At 40.7% G+C, this 27,106-nt stretch overlaps 4 protein-coding genes across 4 annotated transcripts; 2 read left to right on the plus strand and 2 right to left on the minus strand.

Annotated features, from left to right (window-relative positions):
• The first annotated feature begins 3,971 nt into the window (after window positions 1-3,971).
• myl12.1 (myosin, light chain 12, genome duplicate 1) lies at window positions 3,972-7,271 on the plus strand. Its single transcript, XM_070852690.1, has 4 exons — window positions 3,972-4,064; window positions 5,758-5,957; window positions 6,195-6,356; window positions 6,696-7,271. The coding sequence occupies exons 2-4, from the start codon at window positions 5,774-5,776 to the stop codon at window positions 6,866-6,868; spliced, it is 519 nt and encodes a 172-aa protein (XP_070708791.1). The 5' UTR covers window positions 3,972-4,064; window positions 5,758-5,773; the 3' UTR covers window positions 6,869-7,271.
• Window positions 7,272-9,256: 1,985 nt separating this feature from the next.
• Window positions 9,257-13,348, plus strand: fastkd3 (FAST kinase domains 3). The gene is made up of 7 exons (XM_070852858.1): window positions 9,257-9,315; window positions 9,627-11,114; window positions 11,213-11,298; window positions 12,356-12,530; window positions 12,610-12,679; window positions 12,817-12,931; window positions 13,072-13,348. The coding sequence occupies exons 2-7, from the start codon at window positions 9,656-9,658 to the stop codon at window positions 13,168-13,170; spliced, it is 2,004 nt and encodes a 667-aa protein (XP_070708959.1). The 5' UTR covers window positions 9,257-9,315; window positions 9,627-9,655; the 3' UTR covers window positions 13,171-13,348.
• A 33-nt stretch (window positions 13,349-13,381) lies between these two features.
• On the minus strand, window positions 13,382-16,806 carry LOC139220966 (charged multivesicular body protein 5-like). The gene is made up of 8 exons (XM_070852859.1): window positions 16,642-16,806; window positions 15,926-16,030; window positions 15,161-15,207; window positions 14,914-15,007; window positions 14,742-14,813; window positions 14,243-14,351; window positions 13,831-13,946; window positions 13,382-13,737 (listed from the first exon to the last, which is right to left on the minus strand). The coding sequence occupies exons 1-8, from the start codon at window positions 16,708-16,710 to the stop codon at window positions 13,687-13,689; spliced, it is 663 nt and encodes a 220-aa protein (XP_070708960.1). The 5' UTR covers window positions 16,711-16,806; the 3' UTR covers window positions 13,382-13,686.
• Window positions 16,807-19,551: 2,745 nt separating this feature from the next.
• LOC139220969 (delta-type opioid receptor-like) lies at window positions 19,552-23,614 on the minus strand. The gene is made up of 3 exons (XM_070852862.1): window positions 23,370-23,614; window positions 20,444-20,796; window positions 19,552-20,078 (listed from the first exon to the last, which is right to left on the minus strand). The coding sequence occupies exons 1-3, from the start codon at window positions 23,612-23,614 to the stop codon at window positions 19,552-19,554; spliced, it is 1,125 nt and encodes a 374-aa protein (XP_070708963.1).
• Window positions 23,615-27,106: the final 3,492 nt, after the last annotated feature.

The raw sequence follows: 27,106 nt of genomic DNA on the forward strand, positions 1-27,106 counted from the left end.
CCAGCTGATACACGTATGAAATGTGTAAAATGACAGCCATTGTATGTATGTTATGACGGTATTTGTAAGTGATTGTAAAGTATCTTTTCTGTTTATTTTGTTTGCTTGTTATTTGTTATACTCCCTAGAAGTTAGGAAATAAGAGTTGACCTGATAGTAATATATTAAAAGCTTACACACTTAACATCGGCATCACAAAGCACGTCACAGCCCTCTGTGATCCACAGATTTCTCAAGTGGCTTTCTTCTATTTACTTTAATAGCTGTTGTTTTTCTATTTTTGTCCCGTCCATCACACAGACGTGAAGATCTTGCTGGCTTTAAACCAGAATGTCATTCCTGGTAAAACACCAGCAGCTTTTGTCTTGACTTTTTACCACAGCAGTCTCAGCTGTGACTGTTACTAACTTTAGCTTTGCTATTGTTATTTGCTTCACATACAACAAATGCCAGTTACTGTCTCTTTGTTGTCACTCTCTCTTTCCGTCTCACTCTCGTTTGTGGAAGTACACAAATGTGCCCTCTTGTCCCCTCTGGCCATAAACAGCTACTAAAAAGAAAATGTTTAATAAACAAAAGACTCGGAATTGAGTGGCGGTTTTTTATTTCCCACTTTGGCCCGTTGATGAGATACTTTTGGTGATAATAATAATGTTGAAATTAAGTTTATTAGGGGCCATTTGGCAGGCAGATTTCATTTGGCTGCCACAGATGTTTGGACATTGTCCTGGAAATTCACTGCAACACAAACACCTGGTAAATTTCCATGGCAAAAACATCATGCCAGTGAATGCCTCTGAGACCTTTGAGTTCATCCTTTTTGGCCCTCACTCCACCACCATTCCCCCGTGACGCAACGGTCAGCTTGGCAACACACCTAAAATGTTATGGCAGCAATCTGAAGTGTAAACCCATTAAACGAGATCAACACTGAGGAGAACAATACAAGACGCTAAGCAGGGTCACAACACGACATGCTGTCTAATGAATATGAGATATTTACAACTCTAATATAACATGTCACAAGCCACTAAATCATTTGTCGACATTACTGTGTTGAACTGCTACAATTAACTGAGAGGCAAGACGATTAACTAATCATTAGAGAGGCAGCAGTGATATGAACAGCTTGAGTGTCCTGTTGGCTCCAAAGCCTTTTGTTGCTGTAATTCAAGAGCATTTACTTTTTCACTTAAAAGGAATAGTTAACATTTTGGGAAATGTTCTTATGCTTCATTGAATCATGTGCAATAACCGTAAAGGTCATTCCCTTTCACTTTGTCTCCCGTTTTGCAGTTTGCACTTTGCACATATATTTAATTGTTAAAGTATTCTATTCTGTATAGTTTCACTTACTTGGCACATTTACCTCACACACTGTGACACTTTTCACAAATTTGTACTTTTCAATCTGTACTTTTTGTTTTAAAAAGGGACAGACTATTTAATTTAATTGTATTTTATTGTGTTTTCTGTTCAATTTTGTATTTCAATATTTTGTATTGTTGTGACTTGACCTCTGTACCGCACTCTGGCACAACAATTTCCTCCGGGATAAATGAAGTCATTCTTATTCTTATTCTTATTCTTTCTTATTCGGTTAGGTGAGAAATTGGTCCAACAGCTAGCTGTTCCCTCCTGTTTCTAGCCGGTTGATGTAGCTTCATGAGAGTGATATCCACCGTCTCATGTAACTGTGGACATGAAAATCAAGTGTGTTTCAGCCATCCACTGGCAGAGAAAATATCCATCTATCTGTAGTTTTCTGTCTTTTGTTTCATATACTGTAAATAATAGAGGGTTGGTTTGTATCTTCCTAAAAAGTTAGCATGTGTACATTTAAACAAAGTGACACATGATCCTCTGAAAGTGTTCTACTGTGTAACAATGACATGACAGTAAAGTGTATATATTTAGAACATAAAGTCAGTGTATTAGTACCCTGTCACACACCTAAAGGTAGAGTGACCACCAGGATTAGTGTGTATAACTGAACGTCAAGGAATAGCGCTCAACATCACAAACATCCTCGGCTTTACTCTAATTTCACTGTAAGCCCCAATTACCAAACAGCTGTCGCTCTCGGCTCTTACACAAGAATCTTTTCCTTGAAACTCTCCAGTTCCATGAAAAAAAATGGGTGCGTATCTTCCCATGAACGTGATAACACAGTCACCTAATGACTTCATCCCATGGTACTCTTTGGTATTTAAAATGCATCATATGCTGCATAAATCTATGACCATTGTCAGCAGTGAATATTATCACCTTGGTGGAACCAGTACTCAGTGATTGGTTTATTGCAATGAGTACATCTGTATAATTCAATCACCCTGCAACTGAAAAGACGATAACGTTCACTTCTGTTGACCCTCTTATAAAGAAGTATATAGTGTGTCTAATTTTTTGCCCATTTCCTCCTTAAATATATGCAAGTAAATATGGTTGTGATTAATCAAATTCATGTCAGCAGCATGGCACTGTGTTCAGCTGTGCAGGAAATTCCAACTATAGGGACGTCTCAAGGGATCTATTAGGACTATTTTTATGTTCTGCTTTGTATGGCTCCCACACATTGAAGCTATTTGGAAATTTAAGTTACAAATTAAATGAGGCCTCAGTAACATCCTGACACAAACTTTTAATTGCCTTAAAAACAATGCATCACTTAGCAAAATATAGGTTTTCTTTGAAGCTAAAGCACAGCCTAGTGGATAAAGGTGAAACTACAATATACAGTTTGCTAAAGAGATAAGACAAAGTGGAAAAGTTTGCTTTTGCAGAAAAATAATTGCTTGCTTTCTCTTGAAAAGTGTGAAATAAAATAATTTAGATCCAGATATGAAATGCTGAATGACTATAATGATGCAGTTGATAGACCTGCACTAATTTACATCACATTTTACTAGGCCCTGTAAAAACCATCACTAACAATAGTCCTATTTTTTAGGACTATTCAGCTCTAGATTGGTGGCTTGTTTGTTCTCACCTAAAAGTGACTCATGGCACATGTTCACTCCTTTTGTTATCAGCTTTGAAAGTGATATGACAACTGGGCTAAAAAGACAGATGTGGCTTGTTTTAACCTGTGAGTCAACAGTTCCACATTTTTTCTTTTGGAGCCCTGCAGCAGTAAGCCTCTCTTTACAGCAACGACCGGACTACCAACTGTTGTCTGACCCACGCTGGGCTGTCACTATCTATAATTATCCATCCTATCAACATTTTTCCCCTTATTGTTCTGGTTGTAGTATATGAACTTCCTTTTATTTATTTCTCTTTCGCTTTTTTTTTTTAACCAGTACCAAATCTCATTAGGGTTAAAATCTCTTTTTTTTTTCTAAGAAAAACATTTTTATAGCAATAAATACAATGCAAATAACATAAACAGGCATAGGCATCTGCTACATGCTGCAAAGGAGCATAAACAGCAACCGGTGGAGATGGATGAGAAAGTATTTGAGAAAGCAATAAATTAGACCACTAGTTTCACTGACAAACAGAATAAACTCAATCATTAATATTGACGTAGGAACTATTATTTGCCAACTATTATTTACAACCACCATTTGCCGTTCGATATAATTTATCAAATAACAAAAAATGTTTTCCTTATCGATTGTAACAGACGTGTTTTCCCACTGGGATCATTTGCCTTAACCGCACCATGCAAAGGACATCGAAATCTTTCTTCCCTTAAAAGGATATATTCAGGAACGTCAAGGCAGGCAAGGGAGTGTTTGTGGAAGTTTGATTTTCTCCACCGGGGGTGTGAAGGTATATCGTGTATTTTATTACTTCTAATAATAAAACATTAGGATGTGTTGTCGAAAATAGCTTAATTAAATAAAAATAAATTTGTAGTATTCATACCGAAACAACGTATGGATTGTTTTTTTTAAGCGTGTAGTGATGGTTTCATATTTGGAGACTTCCCCTATTTTGCTGAGATGGTTTCTTCTGAATGTTTTGTACGGAACCCGACATTATTATCAGGAAGTGAAGGGCGGTGGTTGAGAAAAAGAGCAGCACAGGGCTAGCTGAGAAGTATCGGTTGCTGTCAGGTAAGGCTGATTAAGGTTTATTTTTTCCGTCTACCACAGTTAGCTACACTATAAATCTATTGTTGTCAGGATAGCACACATCTGATGGCGTATATCTGGGGAACAAGCTAGCTACCATTTTGAGTGTTCGGTTGATTACATTGAAAACACGACTAACTGTTAGCTGCGCGGCTAATGACTCGATAGCTAACTTAATATCAAACCGGTGACTAACAAGCAGGGTTTTTTTTAGACATGTAAAGTTAATACGAACTGAAAATGTATGTGTGATCCAGGGTAACTTCTGCTAAGGTTTCCAGCTGCATGCATGCTAACATAGTTAATGCTATTTAATGTGTCTCAAGCTAAAGTTAGGCCGTAAACCATTAAGACTGTCTGACGCTACGTAGCTATTAATGCGCCCGGAGATCAGGTCCCCAAACACATTAACACGAGAATAAGTTGGTTTTGTTATTAATTAAACATTTGTTTGAATGGTTTGCAAAGTGCGCAATATAAGAAAATTCAAATGTCACGATAACAATATTTTGTTATTTGCATATTTCGACGGTTTATAAACCTGATAATTTGTGCTTTCAGATCATGACGACATGTGTTTTACAATAATTTAGTTCTTACTCGGAAAACTAAACACTGAAACCGTTATAATAATAAGCATCCCCTTATCGCCATCAACAATAACAATGCAGAAAAAATTAGTCGTTTAATCAGTCAACTAATAGGCACTAAATGAATCCTGGATTATTAAAGTGAGTTTTGAAAGCAAAACAGACAGCTGTTTGATGCCAGCTTCTCGGATGAGACCACTTGCTGCGCTGCTTTTCCTTGTAAAATTCATATTTTTTGGAATTTGTTGGGGAAAAAATCAGTTTGAAGGTGTTTCTTGGTGATGGATGGGTCAAACACTGATCGATTAACCATTGAAGTACTCTGCATTGACAGTACTAAGTTGAACCCTCAACTTAGTATCGCTGAACATTCATGGAGCCTTTATGGCCACAGTCCTAGATATCATCTAGCCAGGGCACCATATAAACTTTCTCTCTAAGTTAGTTCCTAATGCTTGTAATCCAAACTGAGTCCATTTTCCCATCAGCACCCAGTGTCTTCTACATAGCTAGCAGCTTAGAAATGCGGATGATGGACAGTGTAAGTCTGCATTCATGACATTGCCTGATAAGGGCTTCTGTTCTCACATCAGTAATTTTCCTGCCCTCAGTGAAGCCAGTGAGCTATCCAACCTAGAAAGATGAGGAACATTTCCATTTATAGCTCAGTGAGGGACACCACTCTGGGGAATCGCTGCCAGAGTATTAAAATACCCTTCCAGCGATTTGTGGGCACGAATAACGAAATCTTATTTTGAGTAACAGCATGATCCACTTTACCTTTGATCAGAGTGTCTCCCTGCTTTCATCTTCTGTCTGTCTTATCACTCCAAACCTATATTTCGTCTTTTCTGATCCGTCCCCTCTGTTTTTGTTCTATGCCATTGAGACTAAAGGACTGTCTTAACATTGCCTATAGAAGCAGTGCTCATATTTCTAGCACCATCCTACCACTGTTGTAAGACATGGAAATGCTATTTACACTGGCATTTCAGTGTTTGTCTTCTTTAGGGAGTAGGTTACTGGCTGCAGGATCTATACTCTACGTAATAACATGACACGTACGTATTGATTTTACTCCACAGGTATAAAACAATCAAAATGTCGAGCAAAAGGGCTAAGGGAAAGACCACAAAGAAGCGCCCTCAGCGCGCCACCTCCAATGTCTTCGCCATGTTCGACCAGTCCCAAATCCAGGAGTTCAAGGAGGCCTTCAACATGATTGACCAGAACCGTGATGGGTTCGTGGACAAAGAGGACCTTCACGACATGCTTGCGTCACTGGGTGAGTAGGAAAGTCTTTGAGACAGTTTCTACTTCAGGATGTGAGAAGCTGTGAGCAGCTGTGTGCTTCACTCATTTGGGTGTTTGCACCGACATCGTTTGCTGCTTGAAAACGAGTTCTACAAGCAAACATTTTAATTTCCATCAGGTGTTAATGTCACCTATCCTTAATACCACTTCTGTAGTTGAGACCCTTCAGACTTAATTTTAAAGGCACAACAACTGTGTCACTACACAGGAAAAAATCCAACTGACGAGTACCTGGAGGCCATGATGATGGAAGCTCCTGGACCCATCAACTTCACCATGTTCCTCACCATGTTTGGGGAGAAGCTGAATGGCACAGACCCGGAGGATGTGATCAGAAACGCATTTGCCTGCTTCGATGAAGAGGGAACAGGTAAATTCTGACTGTAATTTATCTCCTTTTGACAGACACCTAAAGTATGAGTTGTTTGTAAAATGCTCAGTCTGTCTCCTCTCAGCTGTGAAGGCTTTAGTGTGAAATAAAAAGAGGAAAGTGGTTCGAAAGAGAATAAAATAAACTCATCTTGTGCTTTTGTTGTTCTTAAGTTTTTGTTATCATACCTAAAACAATCTAGCTTTTTAAAGACAGACAGTTACTCTAAGACACTGGTTGTGTCATTGCAAACAAAATGAAAATCTTCAGGAGGTGGTTCTGACGTTGATTCACTCTGTCTCAGCCTTATCCGATTTGATTGTTTTTTCCCCCCCTCAGGCTTCATCCAGGAAGATTACCTCAGAGAGCTGCTCACAACAATGGGCGACCGGTTTACAGACGAGGAGGTGGACGAGCTCTTCAGGGAGGCGCCCATTGACAAGAAAAGCAACTTCAACTATGTGGAGTTCACACGTATCCTAAAGCACGGTGCCAAGGATAAGGACGATTAAAGAGCCACACCAGCGTATTCCTGTCCCCCCCCCCCCCTTCGCCTCTTCGTCAGCTAGATCACCGTGCTGCATCTCTCAGCTCTCCAGTTAAAAAAAACCCATTTTAAACCAACCAAAGCAATAATATCCACTCTTGTTTGTTGGGAGCTGTCGGTGTTGCCAAACTTCCACATCTCTGATGAGAAGAAAAAATAATGAAATAGGTTGTCGACTGTTTTTTTTCTGTCATGTAAAGATGTTCAGTGGCAGCACCTCCGAAGCTCTAAGGGATAAGTCTTTGCAATTCATGTGATCGGGTCTAGCTGAATTTTTACATTTTATAATATAAACTTTTTAAATAAAGCCCTCTATCAAGTTGTATTTTGCTGACTGTTTCCCTTCCATAAATGACAACTGAAACACATGTGGCATTATTCTGTCTTTATTTTTCCAGGGAACAGCTTTAATGCTCATGCACCATTTTCCCCTCCTGAGGTGCTTGTCAAGTCTGGACAAGTCCGCTCTTTCCTCCTCACCAGATTCATTCAGCGTGTGCTGACTAGAACTGGCTAAATTCTTTCTGTAAAAGGGTTAACATGAAAACCACCGAGGGGGAAAAAGCCCAAATAACCAACATCACCTGCAAACAGTGGTGATGCATTACTGTCATTAAGGCAGACGCTTCATATAACAAAAGTCCTTATCTAACAGACGTGTGAGGACACTGAGCGATCAGTCAAGCATGATAAAGTTAATCCCATCCTTACGATTGATGAAGCAGCTACACTGCTGAATGCTGCGCTTTAGTATAACCTGTTTATGCTCCATAATACTTCACTTCTACATTTCTGAGCAAAATAATGTACTTTTAATGTCACTACATTTATGTAACTGCTACACTTATTAGCAGTGTAGATTTTACATATAAAACACATGTTGGACTTCCCAGATATGATACACTGGTACAGATTAAAGGCCCCTTGTACGCTCACAGTCATCTTCAGTTATGTTCATTAGACTCATGTTGGAGTCCAGTGAAGCTGTGCAGGGATTATGTGCGCTCATGTTGTACCTCAAACTCAACAGAAAAACATTTGTCTTGTTGCACACGATAACTGCAAAAAATGTAAAAGAATTTAATATTTTGGGTCCTTGAAGGCTCCACAATCTGACCCTCTGACAAGATGACATTTTAGTGTTTTTACTTTTGTCGCTTTGAATACATGTTACTGATATTTTTATGTTGGTAGAATTTTGAATACAGTAACAAGTACCTGTAACGAGTATTTCTACAATGTGATATTATCTTTACTTCATTAAAAGGATCTGAGTGGGACGTGTCTCAACCTTTGAAGGTAATAAAAATCCAGTGACGGTTTTAAGTCACTAGACATGCCATGCTGTCTTCAAATTACAACAGAATCACATTGCACTCTAAATTACTATGATAAGTTATAATATTTTTCTGTTTTTTGGTGGAGACAATCAAAATGATTTATGTATACTAGTATGAATCATCCATTTAGGAGTAGCCAACAGATAATTAAACCTGACCAATTGTAAACAAATCCACTTGCACATTTGAACAGAGGGTAAATCTTTAGCATCATTTACCTAAAATTGTTTTTATGTAACTTATTGCAGGGGGCACAGCGCCCTCTGGTGTCTGGATGAAAGTTTGACTGCATGGTGCTGCCTTCAATGTTAGTCAATAAAGAAACACTTTCTAAGAGGTTATCAGACTGACTTGGTGAGGTGATGTGGTGGATGTATGAATTTTCCTGTGAGATCCTAATTTATCAGGATGCAATATCTGAGGTGCAAAAATTATGGGAAGTATTTCTTCTGCCCCCGTGGAGGCATTACTTTGCTTTTATATTTCAGCACTACTCCTGTGTCATGGTCAGTTTTGATTCCCATCAAAAATTACATGAAGCAGTGCTGTGGTGAAGTTACTTTTAAGATGGATGTTCAAAAAATCCATTTAAATTGTCATTAAAATATCTATGTAAAACGAATAAATTACACACTAGCAGTTAAAACAAGTGTGCTGCATGAAATTGATTTAGTGTAACATCTTAGCTGTAATTGTCTCTAATATTATCAGGTCAGCATGCAGGTGATGAAAATTACATTGTTTGTGTGTCAGTTAAACAGTAGTTTATTGATGGTCCCTAAATGAGCCTCCAGCAGTGAAGCTCCGGTCCTTTGAGGTGAGCTGACCGTCCACCTGCGGCCAGCACAGGGGGAAAGGGAGTAAGAGGACGCTGCTGGGCCCGAGAGGAAAGTCTGCAGAATATCCAACTAAGAACAGCGATGGAAAACACAGAGTCGAGACATCATACCTCAACTACTGTGTGTCAGATTTACGAGGAGCCGTGAAGGCCTCAGGTCCAGAGGGAGTCACGTTAGGTCGGTGTCTCCTGTCAGCGGCTCTGCGGCTCCTCGGCTGCTGTCGGAAAGCCCAGGTATGATTCCACCACTTTCATTTTGTTATTTGTGGTTTATTTATCACTCTGAGCTGAGGTGTCTGCTTTAAAACAGGCTAAACAGAGCAGCTCGACTCTTCTAGGCTAGCCACGAGTTAGCAGCTAGCTAGCTAAGTAGCTAATGTTCCCTTCAAGGTTGGTTAGTTAACCGGAGAGTGACGTAGGAGGGGTTGAGTAATGTAACTCTCACAGCTGCTAGTTTTCTCCTCTGGTTTAGTTATATGTGTGAATTAGTGCGTGACCTTCAGCCCTTTCTCGTTTTTAAACCGTTTTATTTGTTATTGTTTCAGCTGGCGCTGAGGGGTCCTGGTCCAGGGTCATGGCTCTGAAGCTGGTCCAGAGACTTACTCTGCTCCGGCAGCTCGGGAATCAGCGCTACCCCCTTGTTGGACCTGTCTGCCCCACCAGGATCCTGAGCACCAGCGGTGCAGGTCAGCCCTCATGTGTAGCCTGTCTGTGCAGCTCACCCGGCGGCTGCATCCAGAGGCAGCGCCGCAGGAAGCCGAGCTGCGGGATAAGGAGCCTGACCACCGTCGCCAGGGAGCTGTCGTTCATCGCCAGCAGCTCCGTGGGACTCCACAGACACTCAGGGCCTCAGCTCCGTCTGACCCAGCTGCACCGACCCACAGCTGCAGAGGAGCATGCTTTCCAGCACCGTCTGCAGGGCTGCTCCTCATCCCGGCAGGTGTTCTCCCTGCTGCGCTCAGTGGAGGTCATGTCTGACACCATGGCTGCAGCAGCGCTTCACCGTGTGGCCGACCTGGAGCAGGAGGGTAAGGCTCTGAAGGACCCCACAGTGCTGGAGAAGGACACCATCAAAGCTCTGTGCTTCCAGCTGGAGCAGGACTCCAGGCGGCTGACAGATGCTGGGCTGGTGTCAGCTCTCCTGGCTTGCACACGCCTGTTCTTGGATCCCTGGAGCACGCTGATGGTGCGGCTGGTGTCTGAGAGCCAGGAGAGGTTAGACAGAGGGCAGATGAGTGTGGGCCAGCTGTGTACCCTGGGCCAGGCGATGCTGGCTATGGAGGGTCCTGGCTGTGTGATGCTGGGGCAGGTGATTGAGCTAATCCAGAAAGAGGAGCCTGCCCAGTGGAGCATGGCAGATCTCATTGCTGTCTATAGACTACTGCAAGATGGTGTGGGTGAAGATGGAAAATACAGAGACCTGCTGAACGCCATGCACACCCACGCTGTGACAGTCACCTACCGTATGGATTCTGCTGCTGTCAGCACGATGCTCAGTGCTCTCATGACCCTGAATCAGACGCAGGCCATCCCTCTTGTGATCCGTCTTTGTAAGCAGGCTGTACGGCATGTGCCACACTTCACAGATGAGGAGCTCACCGTTGTGCTCGGGGCTCTTATGCACTTCGGTCAAAGTGATCAGTACTTTGTCGAAGCGATGGAGAAGTATGTGCCTACAATGGTCTTCACATCCCACTCAGAGACAGTTACCAAGGTGATGCAGTTCTTCGGCCGGAGGAACATCGTGTCCCCGGCAGTGTTTGACGCCGTTGCAGAGAGCTTTGTGTACAGAGCGGACGACTACACCACCAGCCAGGTGGCCAGGCAGATCATGACCCTCGGGAAGCTCGGCTACCTTCCTCCCAACGCTGCCGACGTATTCAGGAAAGTTGAGGCCATCCTCCACTCTCGCTTTTCACAGTTCCAGCCTCGCACGCTGCTCAACCTGCTCCACTCCTGCACCCTGGTGCAGAGGTTCCCTGTCAACTTTGTCTCCAAAGTTTTCAGCAGCTACTTCCTCCAGCAACTACAAGGTAAAACATCCTGTCACACACCTGCAGTATGCACAACCTCCCTGTGAATGCACAATTGGAAATACTAATTTTCTGATGTTCACTTTGCTGCACATCAGACCAGGGCACAGGGATGAACCGGTACATCCTGGCACAGCTGACTCAGCTCTACATGACTTTGAAGTTGGAGTGTCCTTTCTATGAGGTAAAAGTGTGTAACTGTTAGATATGTCAAAGCTGACACCAGCCCCACAGGATGACAGGAATACACACCCTCTTACTCAACATGTCATCAGCATGAGGGGTTCAGTGTATTCAAGTTATGTGATGAAAGCTGCACCGGCTGTTCCACATTTCCCATAATGGCTGGACACACGAAATTTCCACGTACAATAACATAAAGGCTCTGCTGTATGGTGTAGTAAGAATGCCCTTATCAGGGTTTGTACAGCTTGTTAAGAGCAAAATGCCAGTTCTTTTCAAGCACTTTCAAATGACCTAAACCAAAAAGTCAAAGCATTTATCGTCACATCTAAATCGTAACTATAAATGCAAGTTTACAGAATTCCTTTATACCCATAGTTGACAGTGTAGATTGTCACTGTTTATTTTACCAGGTGTTCATATTAACTTTGATTGTATGTTTTTGGCGTGATTATTTATCCCTAACCTGCTCCACTTTGTTTCTGGAGCGAGACATCAGGAGATAAACAGATCTGATAAAGGGATCATTTCATTTCAAATACTTAAAGGTTTCTGGTTTACGTGAGTGATTGTGTAGATGAGACACCAGATCATGCTGAAAATCAAACATTTTTTCCAAGGAGTAAATTCAAATTGAAGCATGTTCCTAACCAGTCCTGCAGTGTTTGTTCCCATATGGATTACAAGACACCGCTGTGTATCATCAAAAATACAGCGAAACATCTTCCACATAAACAAATCCAAATTGATAGCCAGTAATTTTAACATTATATATACATCTATATATTTCAGGTAACAAAGTTATGTGTACGAGTATTAAATGAAGTGAACATTAAGTGGCAGAATTCAAACAATTAACTGTTTATACAGATTTTTATCCTTCTAACATGTTTGGATAAAAGAAAAGACAATAAATCTCAGTTTAAACATCAATATCAAGCACATTGGACAAGTTTGCTCTTCTCCTTCCAGGCTGTAGGGTGGAGACAATAGCTTTTCATTAATTGATGCACAGTGAGTGCATTTGTGTTCCTTCACACCTTCTGCCGTCTCCTCAGGGTCCCAGGCTTCTTCCCAAGTACCGCGTCAAGTCTTTCCACATGCCTGGACGCTCTCTGGAGACGCCGGTGGATACACATCTGTACAACTCTGTGAAAACTGTACTGGAGGAGTTGCTCGGGGATCGCTCATACTTTGGATCTAAAGTTCTGACCCCATACTGCTACACCCTCGGTAACGTACAGCTTTTTGTCTCCTAAATGTTTCCAACAGTCCAAGCACAAGGGCCTAAACTTCGTTTTTCTTCTTGTAGATGTGGAGATAAAACTTGATGAGGAGGGATATGTGCTGCCTGCCAGCAGTAATGATGACGTATACAAAAGGTAAATGGTCTCATAAACTAGACACGGTTGCTACACTTAAAAGTTTTTGATGCACTAAATGTAAAGTTCGTCTTTGGGAGCTGGAAGGTCCAGACGGGTGTTTTAAAACACACTGTGCTTGGTCGTTTTTGTTGCAGGATAGCGGTTTGTATTGATGGACAAAAGAGGTTCACTACAAACCAGAGGCAGCTACTTGGAAAAGAAGCCATCAAGCAGCGGCACCTAAGGCTTCTGGGATATGAAGTTGTTCAGGTCAGAGCCTTGCCCTCACTTCTATGCTTTAGAGAGTCAGCAGTTTGTTTGGAGAGCATTTTCTGTTCCAGATTGTCATCTGTTTCACTCTGTTTGCTGTGTTGAAATCCCTGAATAAGAATTTTGTTCTTTTTTCCTAGATTCCCTTTTATGAATTTGAAAAACTGCATAACAAGAGCAGCGCAGTGAAGTATCTGCACCAAAAGATCTTCCCTCACACTTACAGGCTGAGCTGGTGATGATAAAATTGAGTTTGCTGTGAATGTGCCATCAGGGGTCTTATAGTTTTTCTTAGTTGGAGAAATTAGTATTTATTTTTCTAGTAACTGTATCAATAACCAAACTAATGCATTTAAGTTATTGATTATGTGCTTTCACCTGTTAAACTTGACAATAAAGTGACTTTTGTATATATGACTATTGAATAATTCAATGTATCACAAAGTTAAGTCATGTTTGAAAAATATATAATTTATTTTGTTCTAGGAAACTCAACACTGCAGAAACTGTACAAATTTAAGAGAATCCCAATTTCAACAATCACCTCCGATATATAAGACACGAGCTCATTCATAGAAGAGTAATCATAGCTTTTGATTAAAGATGCCTGAGGTTATGTTATAGTTTCCATCATTTGTTGAAAAGAAGATGCTTTGGTTTTCAATGCTGAACTCTAGGGCTGGGGGTGTCAATTGGATAAATACAAAAAAGGCTATGATACATGTAAAACTAGCTTCAGAGTCCTGGTTGATCCTTTATGTAGCTGGAATCTGAGGAAGGCCGAACTCGTCCACCAGAACACCATCCTGATACACACAAAGAAGAATGACCATCAGTGAAAGCTCTGTAAACTAACGAGAAAACATATGAAACTGAAAAATCCTACAACTGTGAAGTACCCTGTTGGTTGAAGTTTCTCCAGGCAGGCCCTCTGGGATGGAAGGAGCCGTTGCAGCGTCATCCAGGTAGGAGCTGTCGTCGTCCAATAGGAGCTCGTCTCCCAAAGCATCCAGTTCTGTGGACACGACAGCAAATGACATCCATCGGTAGAACTATCACCTGTATAACTGTGGTCTCCAGGACAACATATTTGTTTGTTTTTTTAACAGCAATAGCAAAATAAAATCCTCAACTATATATATGTCCGGTCTTAAATAAGCACTAGAAGCCTTACTGTATTCACCAAGAAGGGAGCACTGGAGAAACAATGTGTCATGCAAAGTAACCACAGTTACCTTTAGCCATACTCAGTATCGCCTCTTAATGAGCTGTGGCCTCAGGAGGACACTTGATATGACGTGTTTTACTGACCCGCTTCCAAGTCTGACTCGTCAATGTCAGGCGTGCCGTAGTTTCTGCTCAGCGCCTCCTGGATTTCACTGGCGTCTTCCATCATGTCCTCTAGCTGATCTTGAAGATCCTGAATATTAAGACACAAGTTCAAATTTTCATTTCATCCCATGGTTCTGTAAGACGGCCAACAAGATGTCTATCGTGTTGTGTTGTATCGTACAAAAGGTTAATGAAGGTCCAACACACTGTCCCAAGTTCACAACCGACCATTGGGCACAATGGCATCTTTTGACCTAATAGCGGTTTTATTCTTCAACTTCTCTATACCTATATCTATGAGTCCACGGCAGCATTTGAAAACTGTAAACGCCCTATTAGCAGGGGAATGAGGGTGTTGTATTCAAATATACACAATTATTTTCTGTGACACCATTTTATCTGCCGATATCTATCCTTATTAGATGACTACTATTGCCCTCAGACTGAAGTAAATCTGCAGTAAAAACAAACCAAATACCTCGATCTTGTCAATTTTCACATTCTTGTATGCTTTCTTCATGTCTTTGAGGCCGACTTTCATGGCATCAACCTAAAAAGAAGAAGCAAATGTTAGCACAAAGGCTCACTGAGTGATTATCTATTTAGGTGTGGGAAATAAATCCCATGTGGCAGATAATTTCCTGTCTTACTGTGGTTTTAGTGTCTTTAAGGGACTGGATTGTGTAGTTAGCTTGTTCCATGTTGAAGGACTGCTGCATGAGGTTGTCTCTCTGGCCCTCATACCTGGAAGATAAAATGATGAAATTAAGTTAGACTTTCATAGCAGCTGATGCAGAGAATAACTGTGGTTGATGATGAAAACATATGAAGCTTATAAGATTAATTTGACGTATTTATTAGTAAAAACTCTCTGACTTAATAAATAAAATGACTTACATTCTCTTCTGCTTCAGAACTCTCATAGCCTTTTGCTTGACCATGTTCTGGAGAATGAAAATATACATAATATATATTTACACTTAACAAAGGACACCAACTGATGATCAACATGATACATGAACTGGATATGAGTGAACAACAATTCTGCAATTGAAATGTGTCAGATTCAAAGATGTGTTTACTTTTATCAGATAGTTCCTGATTTAAATCACAATTCTGCCAGTTTTACATTTTATTGTCTTATATTATTTTATTTTTTCATATCTCCTCGTGTCTGCTGTGACATTGTAAATGTCCCCGCTGTGGGACTTATAAAGGAATATCTTATCTTGTTATCTTATCTTAAAGTGAAATTCTTGTGCAGCTACATCGAACATCTAAGAACATAGTCAGGTGTTTTTAGTTCCTCCAGTAAGGCATTGGAAGAAGTATCTTTTGATATCAGTGCTGAAGGGGGTCAGGTCTCATGATACTGAATGACAGCATGCTAAAATAATGGGGTGGTTTGTTTTCAGTCATAAGTGCAAAGCTACAGTATTTCGCAGCACAAACGTACAGAATTTGCTGCTTACATTTTTCTTATTAATCCACCAGTCCATTTACACACTCCAACATTTCACGCTGCCTTTGTCAGCTCATGTGAATGCTCATTTTACATTTACAAGTGACTCTTCTGTTGGACCTGGACTTTTGTTGCTGTCTGGAGGCACCCTAAAGAGTTACCTTCTTTGTTTTACAGCAGCTTTGGACAATAAATCTCACCTTTGAGGGTCCATCTCTCATCTTCTTCATCTGATCTTTGTATTTCACAAGTTCAGCATCTAGTCTGGCTATCTTCTTGTCAACGGACTCCGCCCGACCATCAACCTTAAAGCAAAAACAGAGATCAGGATATCAACTTTTGGTGTGGCTACTGATCAATAACAGTAGGATGGTCTTAATAGGGGTCATTTCTAACTACCCTTTTAGGTACACATGTATAGTAGCTCAGTTGAGGCTAATTGAGTACCATTGAACATGTCATATGATATTTTCCTCACTCCAGCTAGCTAATAATAACTCCGCCCAGACAAATAACCTGTTAAACTGGTTGGTGTCAGACATTTCTCTCAATGAATTACATGGTTTTAGTCATATGCCTCAAATTCCTGCTCAAAATGACATAGTGCGGATTCATTACCTTAACAAACTAAGCGATTGTTTAGTTTGAATTCCTTGTTTGTCGCCTGGTATTATCAATATATGGTGTTAGGTAAACACGCCGAATGGAACCATCCTGTCTGCTAATAAGTATAAAACAAGTGATTAATCAAATAACTATAACGCTCGTTTAATATGACCGCATGGCAGTTAAATATGGCAAACTCTGGCCTATATTCTGCTCATAAAAGTTAGCTAATCCAGCCAGACAGGGGAGTCCATCTTTGTTTACTTTGTTGAAGAAAGCGTTCAAAAAGTTACCTTATAGCGATACTTACATTTCCTATGCAGTCCGTGAGGTTCGGTGGCGGAGCTTTGGGCTTTCCGCTGCCAAATATACGGTTCATTTTTGGCGAAAATTACGGTTTTTAAGACGGAGGAGAAAGCAGCGTTAGTTCAGCGTCCAGCTGAAGCAAAAACACCCGGAAGAGACTCCGCGGTGACGTCAGGGGAACCACGTGGTCAGCTCTCTCTCAGCCGCGCCCTCCAAAGTGATTTGTTGTTGTGTTTCACTATTTATATCTTCATTTTCTTCATAGTTAAATCATTTCTTATTCACCCGTTGTTGTGCTCTACTACAATAAAACACTAATAGGGGTGGAGGCACACTTTTTCTTTTTCCTAAATTAATTCTCATGGTATTTTTTGTATGTCTTTTTCTATGTAAACATATGTGGACAGCTGTACATTTACCATAGATGAGAGGAAATACATTAGCTTCCATCCTTCAGCTCAAGAAAGACCAATAGTATGAGTGTGGAGTCCCTCGACAGGCCCCCCAAAACCCTTCAGTTCACTGTGTGTCAGATGGTTTGTCTTTTGAGAGAATGGGATAATGCAGTGACACAAAAAGAGTCTCACTGTGTTTCTGCTTTATTACCTGATGCTGTGTCTTATACAGTGTTTGCGTGTCAGTTTGTGAAACTGTGTCTGGCAAATGTTTAGACTGATAAGACTGAAACGACTGGACTGATTTATTTTTTGGAAAAGTGGATTGGTTTATTCTTAACATGATAATCAATTACCAGCCAATAATGTAATGTGCTAATGTGGTTGGCTGTAGTGAACCCTCTGCTCATGCCAGGTCTTGTACATGCGGCCATCAATCATTGTAGGGTTTGCTTTTTTTAACTAGATATATTCTAGTAATTACATTTTTCTTCCTCTGGAGGGAGCTGCTGGAGCACAGTAAAAACAAAGTCTACACCTGCAGAGGACACTAAACCCACTAAAACTCATCATCTGCACACTAAAACTACTCTTTCAAAGAAGCTACTGTGAGGGGAACTCTTTAAATGAAATATTCAACAAAAGTAATATTGCAGATAGACATTTCTGGCAGAATCTGAGGAGATTATCCATATCACACACAACAGATATTTACAAATGAAAACTGACAACAAGATGATCTTGAGGGAAAATAATCCATGTGGATTTATTAAACTTGCTTTAACATTAAGAGCTTCACGCCAGGATGTTTCGATCAATACATCTCCTGTTCAGCTGACGCAGCAAAGCCAATATACAGCAGCAGCAGATTTAGACGGTAAACACAAAAAAAACCAGATGTCTTTGTCACAGTGTGTCTTGGAATAATGTCTCTTATTTTTTGACATGTAACAGAGCCTCTGTATAACTATGTCAATGCCAATATACATGTTGCAACTAGAGATTTGTTAACAATTAAAAAAAGATTCCCCAAACTCACAAAGCTCTGGTTTAAGGACATTACTGAGTATGGAAATAATTTTTTTCTTACTGAATTACTTGAAAGTTAAAGTTCTCCTCTAACGAGATAGATGAGTTTATACGATAATCTTATGTTTGTATAATACAGAGTCTATTTGCAGTACATTCAAAATAACAGCACAGGCCATCAAGCATACAGGCTGCTGATGTTGCATTATACTATCATAGCAATGAGCTTTGACATGCTGCAAATACAGTATATTTCAATGATGTCTGTGCAAAAGTTTTTTGTTATCTATACAAAACAATGTGTTGTACACATACGATCATACTGTACAGCAGACAGACTGTTTTCAGATTGCACCCATAGGACATTTCTCTACAACAACAACATGAATATTTCAATAGGACTATGTGTATCATAGTAAAAGCCATATACAGCACATGTGATAACATGAATTGAACAACTTCTCAAACTGGATACAAACTCCAGAATCAAAGCTGATAGAGAGCCCTCTGTCAAATTTTTAATGCACATTCAAGTCCAGGATTTTCCCTTTAACATTCCTTATGGATAAACTTGCTGGGTGCAACTTTTTTTTTTTGTTTTGTTTAACTCCCAACAACTTCAAAGTCCAACATGAGTCTCTTCTCTCACGCTGTGGTCAATCAGCACAACTCAGACTCTTCACTGACTGGTTAAGTGCATAAAAGAGCTTTATGCTGTTTGACCCCCAACTCTCCGCTGCTACAAGCGCGTGTTATCCTGGACTGTTAAAGGCACGTTTGGCAATAGAAAAATTACAGGAGGAAATAATAGAAATTAATAAAAATCAAGACAGGGTAAACAAAATGCAACTAAATTAGCATAAAACATTGACTATGTTACAATGTTCTCTTTCTAATTTTCTTATTAAAAAGTCAGCAATTTTCCTGAGAAATTTTGGCAATATATTCTAATTTCCTCTTGTGCAATATTGGTAGGGATGTGCCTCATGATTTCCCTCTCATGAATACTCTGAATACAGAATCTATAAAATTACTGAGCAGTTCTCTCTTAATGATATACCCTTTGGCAGAGCAGGGATTGTTTGAAAATTGGTGCCATTAAAGACTAATTTTAATCACATTTGGTCTTTTTTTTTTCCTGCTTAAACCAAATTATCTTCAAATTCACATCCATCCACATGTTAAATTAACAAAGGAGGGAAAAAAATCATCGAAGTCACAGCAAAAGGGAGGATGATGAAGCTATTGTCATGTAGAAGAGGTTAGAGAGTTTTTGATTCTACGTGGATTCACGGAAAATATGGAATAAAATTAAAAATGTGTCATTTGGCCTCTGAAATGAAGTCATATCAGTGTTGGTGTTAATTAAAATAAATCATGACAATAAATCAACTTCAACTCTTCTACATTGTTGATGTGACGTGGGTGAGGCCCAGGTCATGCGAGTCTTCTTTTCCAATGTGGGAAATCGAAGACAGTTCCACTGCTAGTCATGTCGGCTTAGTCCCATCTGAGTTCTGCAGGGGAACAGCGGCCTCCTGCACAGTGTTGGGGGTCTTCTTGCTCCCTGACACCTTATCCCCCTTCAGTTTGGCCGAGAGGCAGAAGTCCTTGAAGCAGCGTTTGAAGTTCTCATCCAGAAAGGCGTAGAGGACAGGGTTGAGGCTACTGTTTGTGTAGCCCAGAGCCACGCAGAAGAAGTAGGCGGCCATGATGGCGGTGGTTTCTGGCACGCTCACTAGCGCCTTGACCAAGATGAAGATGTGAATGGGTGTCCAGCAGACCACGAACACAGCCACCACGACCACCACCAGCCGCGTGATCCGACGCAGGTTGCGGTCTTTTTCCCGCGAGCCGGACAACATTCGGACGCTCTTCAGCCTCAGGACCATGAGGGAGTAGCACACGGTGATGATGAGCACAGGCACGACGAAGGCAAAGACAAACACGCATATCTTCATCAGTGTGTCCCAGTACACGTACGGCTCTGGGAACTGTAAGGCACACTCAGTTATGTCTGCAGGAGCAAAGGAGAGAGGGAGGGAGAAGAGGTGATTTAAGTGATGAAGTGCACTTGCGCTTTATCATAAATAAAATTCCACTCTGTGCCTTTCTGCTTTCAATTTAGCATACTGTTATGGAACAACTAATCTCCACTCTAAAGGGAATATTTTACTCTAAACTCTGCTGTTTTCTTACATCATCTATATTCAGCAAGGACGATGCATGATGTGTGGCTAATGGAAAACTCTGCACTGGCAGATGGGCTTGATTGAATGTATTTTCTGCTCTTAAAATATTATCGAGACAGGCTTTAAGTGAGTCTCCCATACTTGAATAATAAGTCAACTTTATTCAGGGATGTTGAAAGCACTTCCTCACCGCTCTTCGTCTGGGTGCCACCCAGAACAAAAGCAGGTATCCCTGCGGCCGAGGACAGGATCCAGATGCACACATTGATCATCTTGGCTTTGATTGGAGTGCGGAAATCCAGGGCTTTCACCGGGTGGCACACAGCTACGTAGCGATCCACGCTCATCATGGTGAGAGTGAAGATGCTGGTGAACATGTTGTAGTAGTCGATGGAGATGAAGACCTTGCAAACCACCTCGCCAAAGGGCCAGGTGTTCAACAGGTAGTCCGTGCTCTGGAAGGGCATTGTGGTGGTGACGAGGGCGTCAGCGAGGGCTAAGTTGAAAATGTAAATGTTGGTGGCTGTCTTCATCTTTGTGTACCTGTTCAACATGCAGAACACAAGGTTGGCCTGTAATAGTGAGGAGGAAAGCGGTGACCAGAGCCAACCACCCATCCATACCGCCAAGGCAGCCTTCTATCCCTCAGTTGACTCTTTAGAAGACCTTTCTTTTTCGGCTCATTATGAATTAAACATCATCCATTAGTCCACACTGCTTCCCTGAATCCATAATGTAATTATTCTGACTCACGCTTCATTGTTATGTATAGTATACTGCTGATTGCAGGCCACATATAATCAACTTGCTTTCACTTCATTAAATTATGATGGCATTGAAGCAGTATATGATGACTTTTGCTTAATTTTGAAGTTTAATTTTAAAGTCAGTTCTTTTTTACCGGCGGTGATGCTCCCAGGATGTAGTGAAGCATTAAGATTAGAAGAAGAAGAGTTGCTTATTGTGATTCATGGTGAGTGGGCGACATTATCATGGCTCACAGGAAGTGATGCATTTTTTTAGTTTATGATAAACATGTTTAATAATCAACAGCAACATGATCCACTGCGAGCACCAGTCAGTATGTGCACGTTTATTGTCTGTTATCATTAAAAGTGCATTTGTGACTGATTTGCGCTGATGGCATAACAGATTTTCCAGATGTTGAAATCTTCAAAGGGATGGTTCAATATTTTGGGGAATTCCTCTGCTTTCTTGTTAAGATCGATACCATTTCTCATTTCTGCATGTTAAATATGAGACTACAGACAGCAGCTGGTTAGCTTAGCTTAGCACAAAGACTGGAAACTGGTGGAAACTTGAACCTTGCTCTGTCCAAAAGTAACAAAATCTGCCTACCTACACATTTATGGCTCACTAATCAACTCATTACACTGAAGGGTGAAACCCACACATTGTGGTTTTAAGCTAACAGACTGTTAGCTGCAGCTTCATATTTAACAGGCAGATATTAGATATTAGAACCGAACAAACATTCTCATCTAACTCTGCAAAAAGTGTATTTCCCAAAATGTAAAACTATTCCTTTCGACATGCATTTGGGAGCAGTGTGAACTTATAAACTTGTTTTTGGCGTTTATAAGATCGTTAGCAAACAGACGCCATCGAAACTGAGAGCGTTAGCATTTATTCAGAGTTGTGTTTCTGTTCACTCGCAGAGTGAAAGTCCAATATTCGCTCTCCTTTAGCTGTTAAATGCTGAACTAAGTTCACCAGTTAGTTGGTAACTTTGCTAACTTGCTAAAAAACATAAACCAAAACAATGAGCTGAAAGATGGTAAAATGCTCTGCAGAGCTGAGGGGAACTGTGTTGTCCAGTGAAGATTATCTGTGGATTCACCACTACCAGCAACAGCTTTCCCATTATATTATATTATTATTATTATTATTATTATTATTATTATCATTATCATTTGGTCCATTGATAATATCAAAAATTTTGATTAGAGCAGCTTTAACCTATGTTAATTTATTGCCTTTAGGGATGCACTGCAATGGCAGGTATGGTATGGTTATAGTCCAGCATCGAATGTGTGGCCTATCGACTTTGGAAATTTTTGGATGAGTGTAATTTCACGTTTGTTTACACTAAATTATAATGACACCTCTTTTTATTTCAGCTGACTCGACCTCAACTGAGCAACTAAACAGCCAAAATGTACAATCTGCTCTGGAACCAAAGTGACAGGAATTGCAATCAATGTGATTTGAGGTAATTGTTGTCTATAGACCGAAGTATTCAAGATGCCAATGCTGCATTTCTCATTACATCAGAGGAGATTTGTTGCTTTCACACACCATAAATAATGGCCAATGAGGTACAAGAGGGCTATCAGCTTGACAAAGCACCACTGCTTTCAACTATGACTAATGTCCACCAGACTAGGGGGATTTATAGAAATTTGTTATTATATTTTGGAGGTCTTGAGGGTTATTAAATTCATAAAATGGGCCACATTGAAGGTTTCCCCCTCAGTGAAGGAGGCAGAATCAATTTCCATTCTTCACACATTAAACGCTGGTTTGGAAATGACAGCATTAATCTCAACACTGCAACTCCAGTTTTACCTCCTATGACTTACCAGCAACAACATGCATGAATATTTAGATATTGTTCCTGCAATTTACTTACACTTTGCATGCTAACTCTTTGGATGAGCTGCATAAGTAGGCTTAAGAGCAATGCCTCTCTGTTAAGGACCTGTCTCTAGAGAACATCTAAAAACAAAACACAGCCATTAAGGGGGAACTATGACATAGACCAGATGGCCTATGGGTCACTGGTAATAACATTTACACTGACAGTGGAGAAACACATTCCTCTGCCTGGATCTCTGTTGTTTTCTGTCTAAGAACATGCGGCATATTATGGCTTCCCCATGTGCCAATAGAGTCCCTCTAATTAACCTCATCTTCTTTCCAGTACATTTCCTGCCAGCAGTGTTCAAACTGCAACCTGTTTCTACTCTAAATCACAATAACCCTCCTATTAAACGGCAATAAAAGCATTCAGTGTATTTCTGGCACCTCACAGAACGATAATTTGGATTTTTAGGGGAGAAAATGTATTTTTCCTACTTGAAAAATGACCTTACCTGATGATCACATACATGACGAGGCAGTTGCCCAACAAGCCGACCACAAACACCACTGAGTAGACCGCAGTGATGATGGGGATGATGGGAGACATGCCCTCCTGCTCCCAGCTATCATCGTGGGTCACATTGCGGCTGTCAGAGTATCCGGACACCCAGGCTGAGGAATTCATCGGACAGTCCTCCAGCAGCGCGGAAAGGCACTTATTGTCTTCTTTGAATATTTCAACCGGAGTGCTTTCCATTGGGACACCTGTTTGTTGGGTTAAAAAAAAAGAAGAGTTGAAATAAGACTTTAAAATGGATAAACATAAAGAATGCCTATAAGGCGATCAGTGATGTGGGCGAAGGAGGCTGAGCCAGAAAAACGCACGAGAAAAAGAACACTTCAATCCTCGTTAAGATACATAATCTGGTTACTGCAGAACCACGACAGCCTCACTAACTTCACTCCGGTTCTGGGGCCACGTGTAGAACATGCAAAACATAGTGAGAAATAAATACACACAGCTCAAAAAAAAAAAAAACCGCTCACTGAAAACACATCATTGTAATTTGAAGCTCGCAGGTTTCTCACCTTGATGGACCCGAATCAGCGGTGTATGGTATTAAAAGTAAATGACAAATAGTATTTTTCCAAAGTGTAATTGGTTGTTTTTGTTGCCTTGGTTAAGGATACAGCTCTTCAAAGTTTGTGGACGGTACTGCGCGCCTGGAGAGCAGCAGCAGCGGCTTTGCGGACACTCGTGCACACGCGCTGATGGGGAGGGTGGCGCGCAGTCAGCCAGCTAGACCTACCACACACACACACACACACACACACACACACACACACACACACAGACAGACACAGACAGACACACACACACACACACACAACCACCTTCTCTTAAAATATGAGATGACAGAGCGATGACAATAAGCTCCAGGCAGACACACAGCTTCCTACCGTCATATGTCACAGTGCAGTAAAAAACTGTTGAGCATCATTAACTAAGACACCCCTGATGTGTCCATCAGAACATTTATAAAGGGTTAATCCACAGTGAAATAGCATTGGAGCTTGTGTTTGCCCCCTCACAATGTACAGTCACCACAAATCTAGTGAGATTCATGCCACAGCAGATCTCTGCAGGCAGAAATAACTGGTGCAAAATTCAAAGCAAATCTGGCATTTTACTGCATTTTCTCCCTACGCCGTACAAGAGGTGAGAGGAGGTGAGGGTGAGACAAAGAAGAGGCAATGCAGGTGAGATGAATCTGTAGAATGCAGCCCTGGATGTGTGTGTGGATGTGATGATAGGGTCGTAACCACTTTCACTGGACACAGCGCTGCACATCTCATGGCATTTCTGCTTTAGTGGGCTGAGTCCAGCAGAGGGACAGGATTGGGACAAGATATATAAGTAAGGTATTGTGCCGGCAGGACTCAAACCACCCAACCAGCGAGCAGGATGCCATGCCAGTTCACTCTTTCAGTTATTTGAAAAGTGAACGTTGCCACACTTCAGCCTCAGATCACAAAATGTTGCTGCTGTGTTAACATCACCTTTTAATTCTCTTGGTTTTTCTCTGGTTCATGTCCAAAAACACAGCTACTCGGATCACTGAGATCTGAGTGAATTGAATTTGTGCAAAGCTGCATTTTCACTGTAATAAGAGCAGAAAACCATCTTTATGTTGCCACTGCACACTATTATTCTAAACTCCCAAGCCCTGATGCATTGGGCTCACCTCTCTTTCTCCTGCAGTGTGGGTGCCAGACAACAGCTCTCCTTTATCCTGCAAAAATACTGGCCGCACAGCCTGTTAGTGAATTAAAAGTATGACTGTAGCCAGTGTGTGAGGCACATTTGTCTCCAGCAAGTCTTGTTGTGTTTGTCCTTCTGTAACAGCTCCAAACATAAAGTAATGATGGAAACATAATTCTGAATCAGAAGTCAGATATAGAGCATGACTCATGCTGTACAACATGGTTAAATATGATGGATTTTCATCTGTTATTGGTGTAGGTGGGGCTTCATCACCAGCTCAAAATGTCTGTTTAGATTTGTTGTTGTTGTTGTTGAGGCTATTTAACAGTTAATCAATCAATCAATCAATCAATCAGTTGATCAAACAAGTTGGTGAGCTTTACAGATGAATGACACACTAATAATAACATGAATACGAACAACAAAACAACTTCAGCCTAATATACATGAGAATTATACAACATTAAATATTTCTGTATTTGGTGTAATAACAATATTTTTTTGTGGCAATGTCTGTGTTTTGTCACTTTTATCCCTGATTGAACCTGATTGATTTCTAATACACTCAGAAGCGTCGCATTAGTTGTCACCAGACTATTTGTATCTATTCTATTCCTTGTTCTTTATTGCATCGTCTCCTCTATTAGTAGCCTGTATATGTATGTATATATATATATATATATATATGTATATATTACAGGACATCATACTGTTCAGTTATATCAAAGACGGCAAACGTTAAGGCCCCATTGGCTCTGTACATTAAAAACAACCACACTACAAATAAGAAATATATAACTGTTTCCACTGCATGCATCAGGGCGATGCTTGTATTATGCAGTAATTTAAGGCTCAAGGTGCTTTTTTTCTCATTTGGCAACACATGGTTGCACAACAAAACACAGAACATGCTGTATATGCTCATAATTCAATTCAGAATAGAACAGGATCGAATATAGAATAAAATCAAAACAACATACAGTCATTTACATACATACAGTATGTACATGCATATAATCCCAGGAAATAATTCTGTAGTGCATTTTTTAAATTTGCATCTGGGGGAATGTAAACAGAAGCAATAAGCCACCATTGACAACATGGCCTTCATCTTCACATCGGCTCATGACGTGAATCATCCTTAGCACGTCATCGGCCGGCGAAGTAACCGATCTGTTACAATGAAGATAATGTCTGAGGATATAAAAAGGTCTCATTTGCTGATTCCTCAGGGCCCTCGGGAAGTCATGGATCTGCGAACTTCTGTCAGTAATTATGGTGAATATGGGGAGAAGAACCAATGGGACGTCAGCAGTCATTATTGCAGAGAGAAAATACTTTAAACTATTCTGCTGCTGACTCAAGTAAGTAATGAGTGAGTTCATTTCTGCTCCCGTTATCTGCTTCCATTACATTTCTTTATGGTTGGAAATATCTGAGCGCAGCAATCAGGTCAATTACACCACGTTACTCAAGTTAAGGAAATGGGAAAGTATCCACAGATATATATATTTTATTACCCACACTAATTGTTGCTATTTCTTTAATTCAATCCAATACAAAATTACAAATTTAAAAAAAACTGCTAAGTTTGTAAGCCAGTGTAAACAGGTTTTCCTAAAGCTAGAAACTGGAGAAGTGATCTTTGAATGTGCTGAAAGTTAATTGGAGAACTTAATTTTGCTGTGAGAGCTCAAAATTTGTCGTCCATGGGGTGGCTGATGTTACATCCCTGCTAGTCCACAGCGCAAATGCACTGACTTTCTCCCTTATTTCAACGGATCACTGAAATCATTAGGCTTCTTTCTCTGGGAGCCCCGAAAGCCTGTATGACATTTCACAGCACTCCATCTGTCTGTCTTATAGAGCCACGCTACAAGAATGGTGAACACAACAGGTCAACATGTGAATCGCATTTTTAAATCTTTGACAGTGTTGCCGTAGAACTAGATGTGCACTTTAATCTGCCGTAACCAACTGTCC

Source organism: Pempheris klunzingeri, chromosome 21 (genome assembly GCF_042242105.1).
Source record: "Pempheris klunzingeri isolate RE-2024b chromosome 21, fPemKlu1.hap1, whole genome shotgun sequence".
Lineage (NCBI taxonomy): Eukaryota > Metazoa > Chordata > Actinopteri > Acropomatiformes > Pempheridae > Pempheris > Pempheris klunzingeri.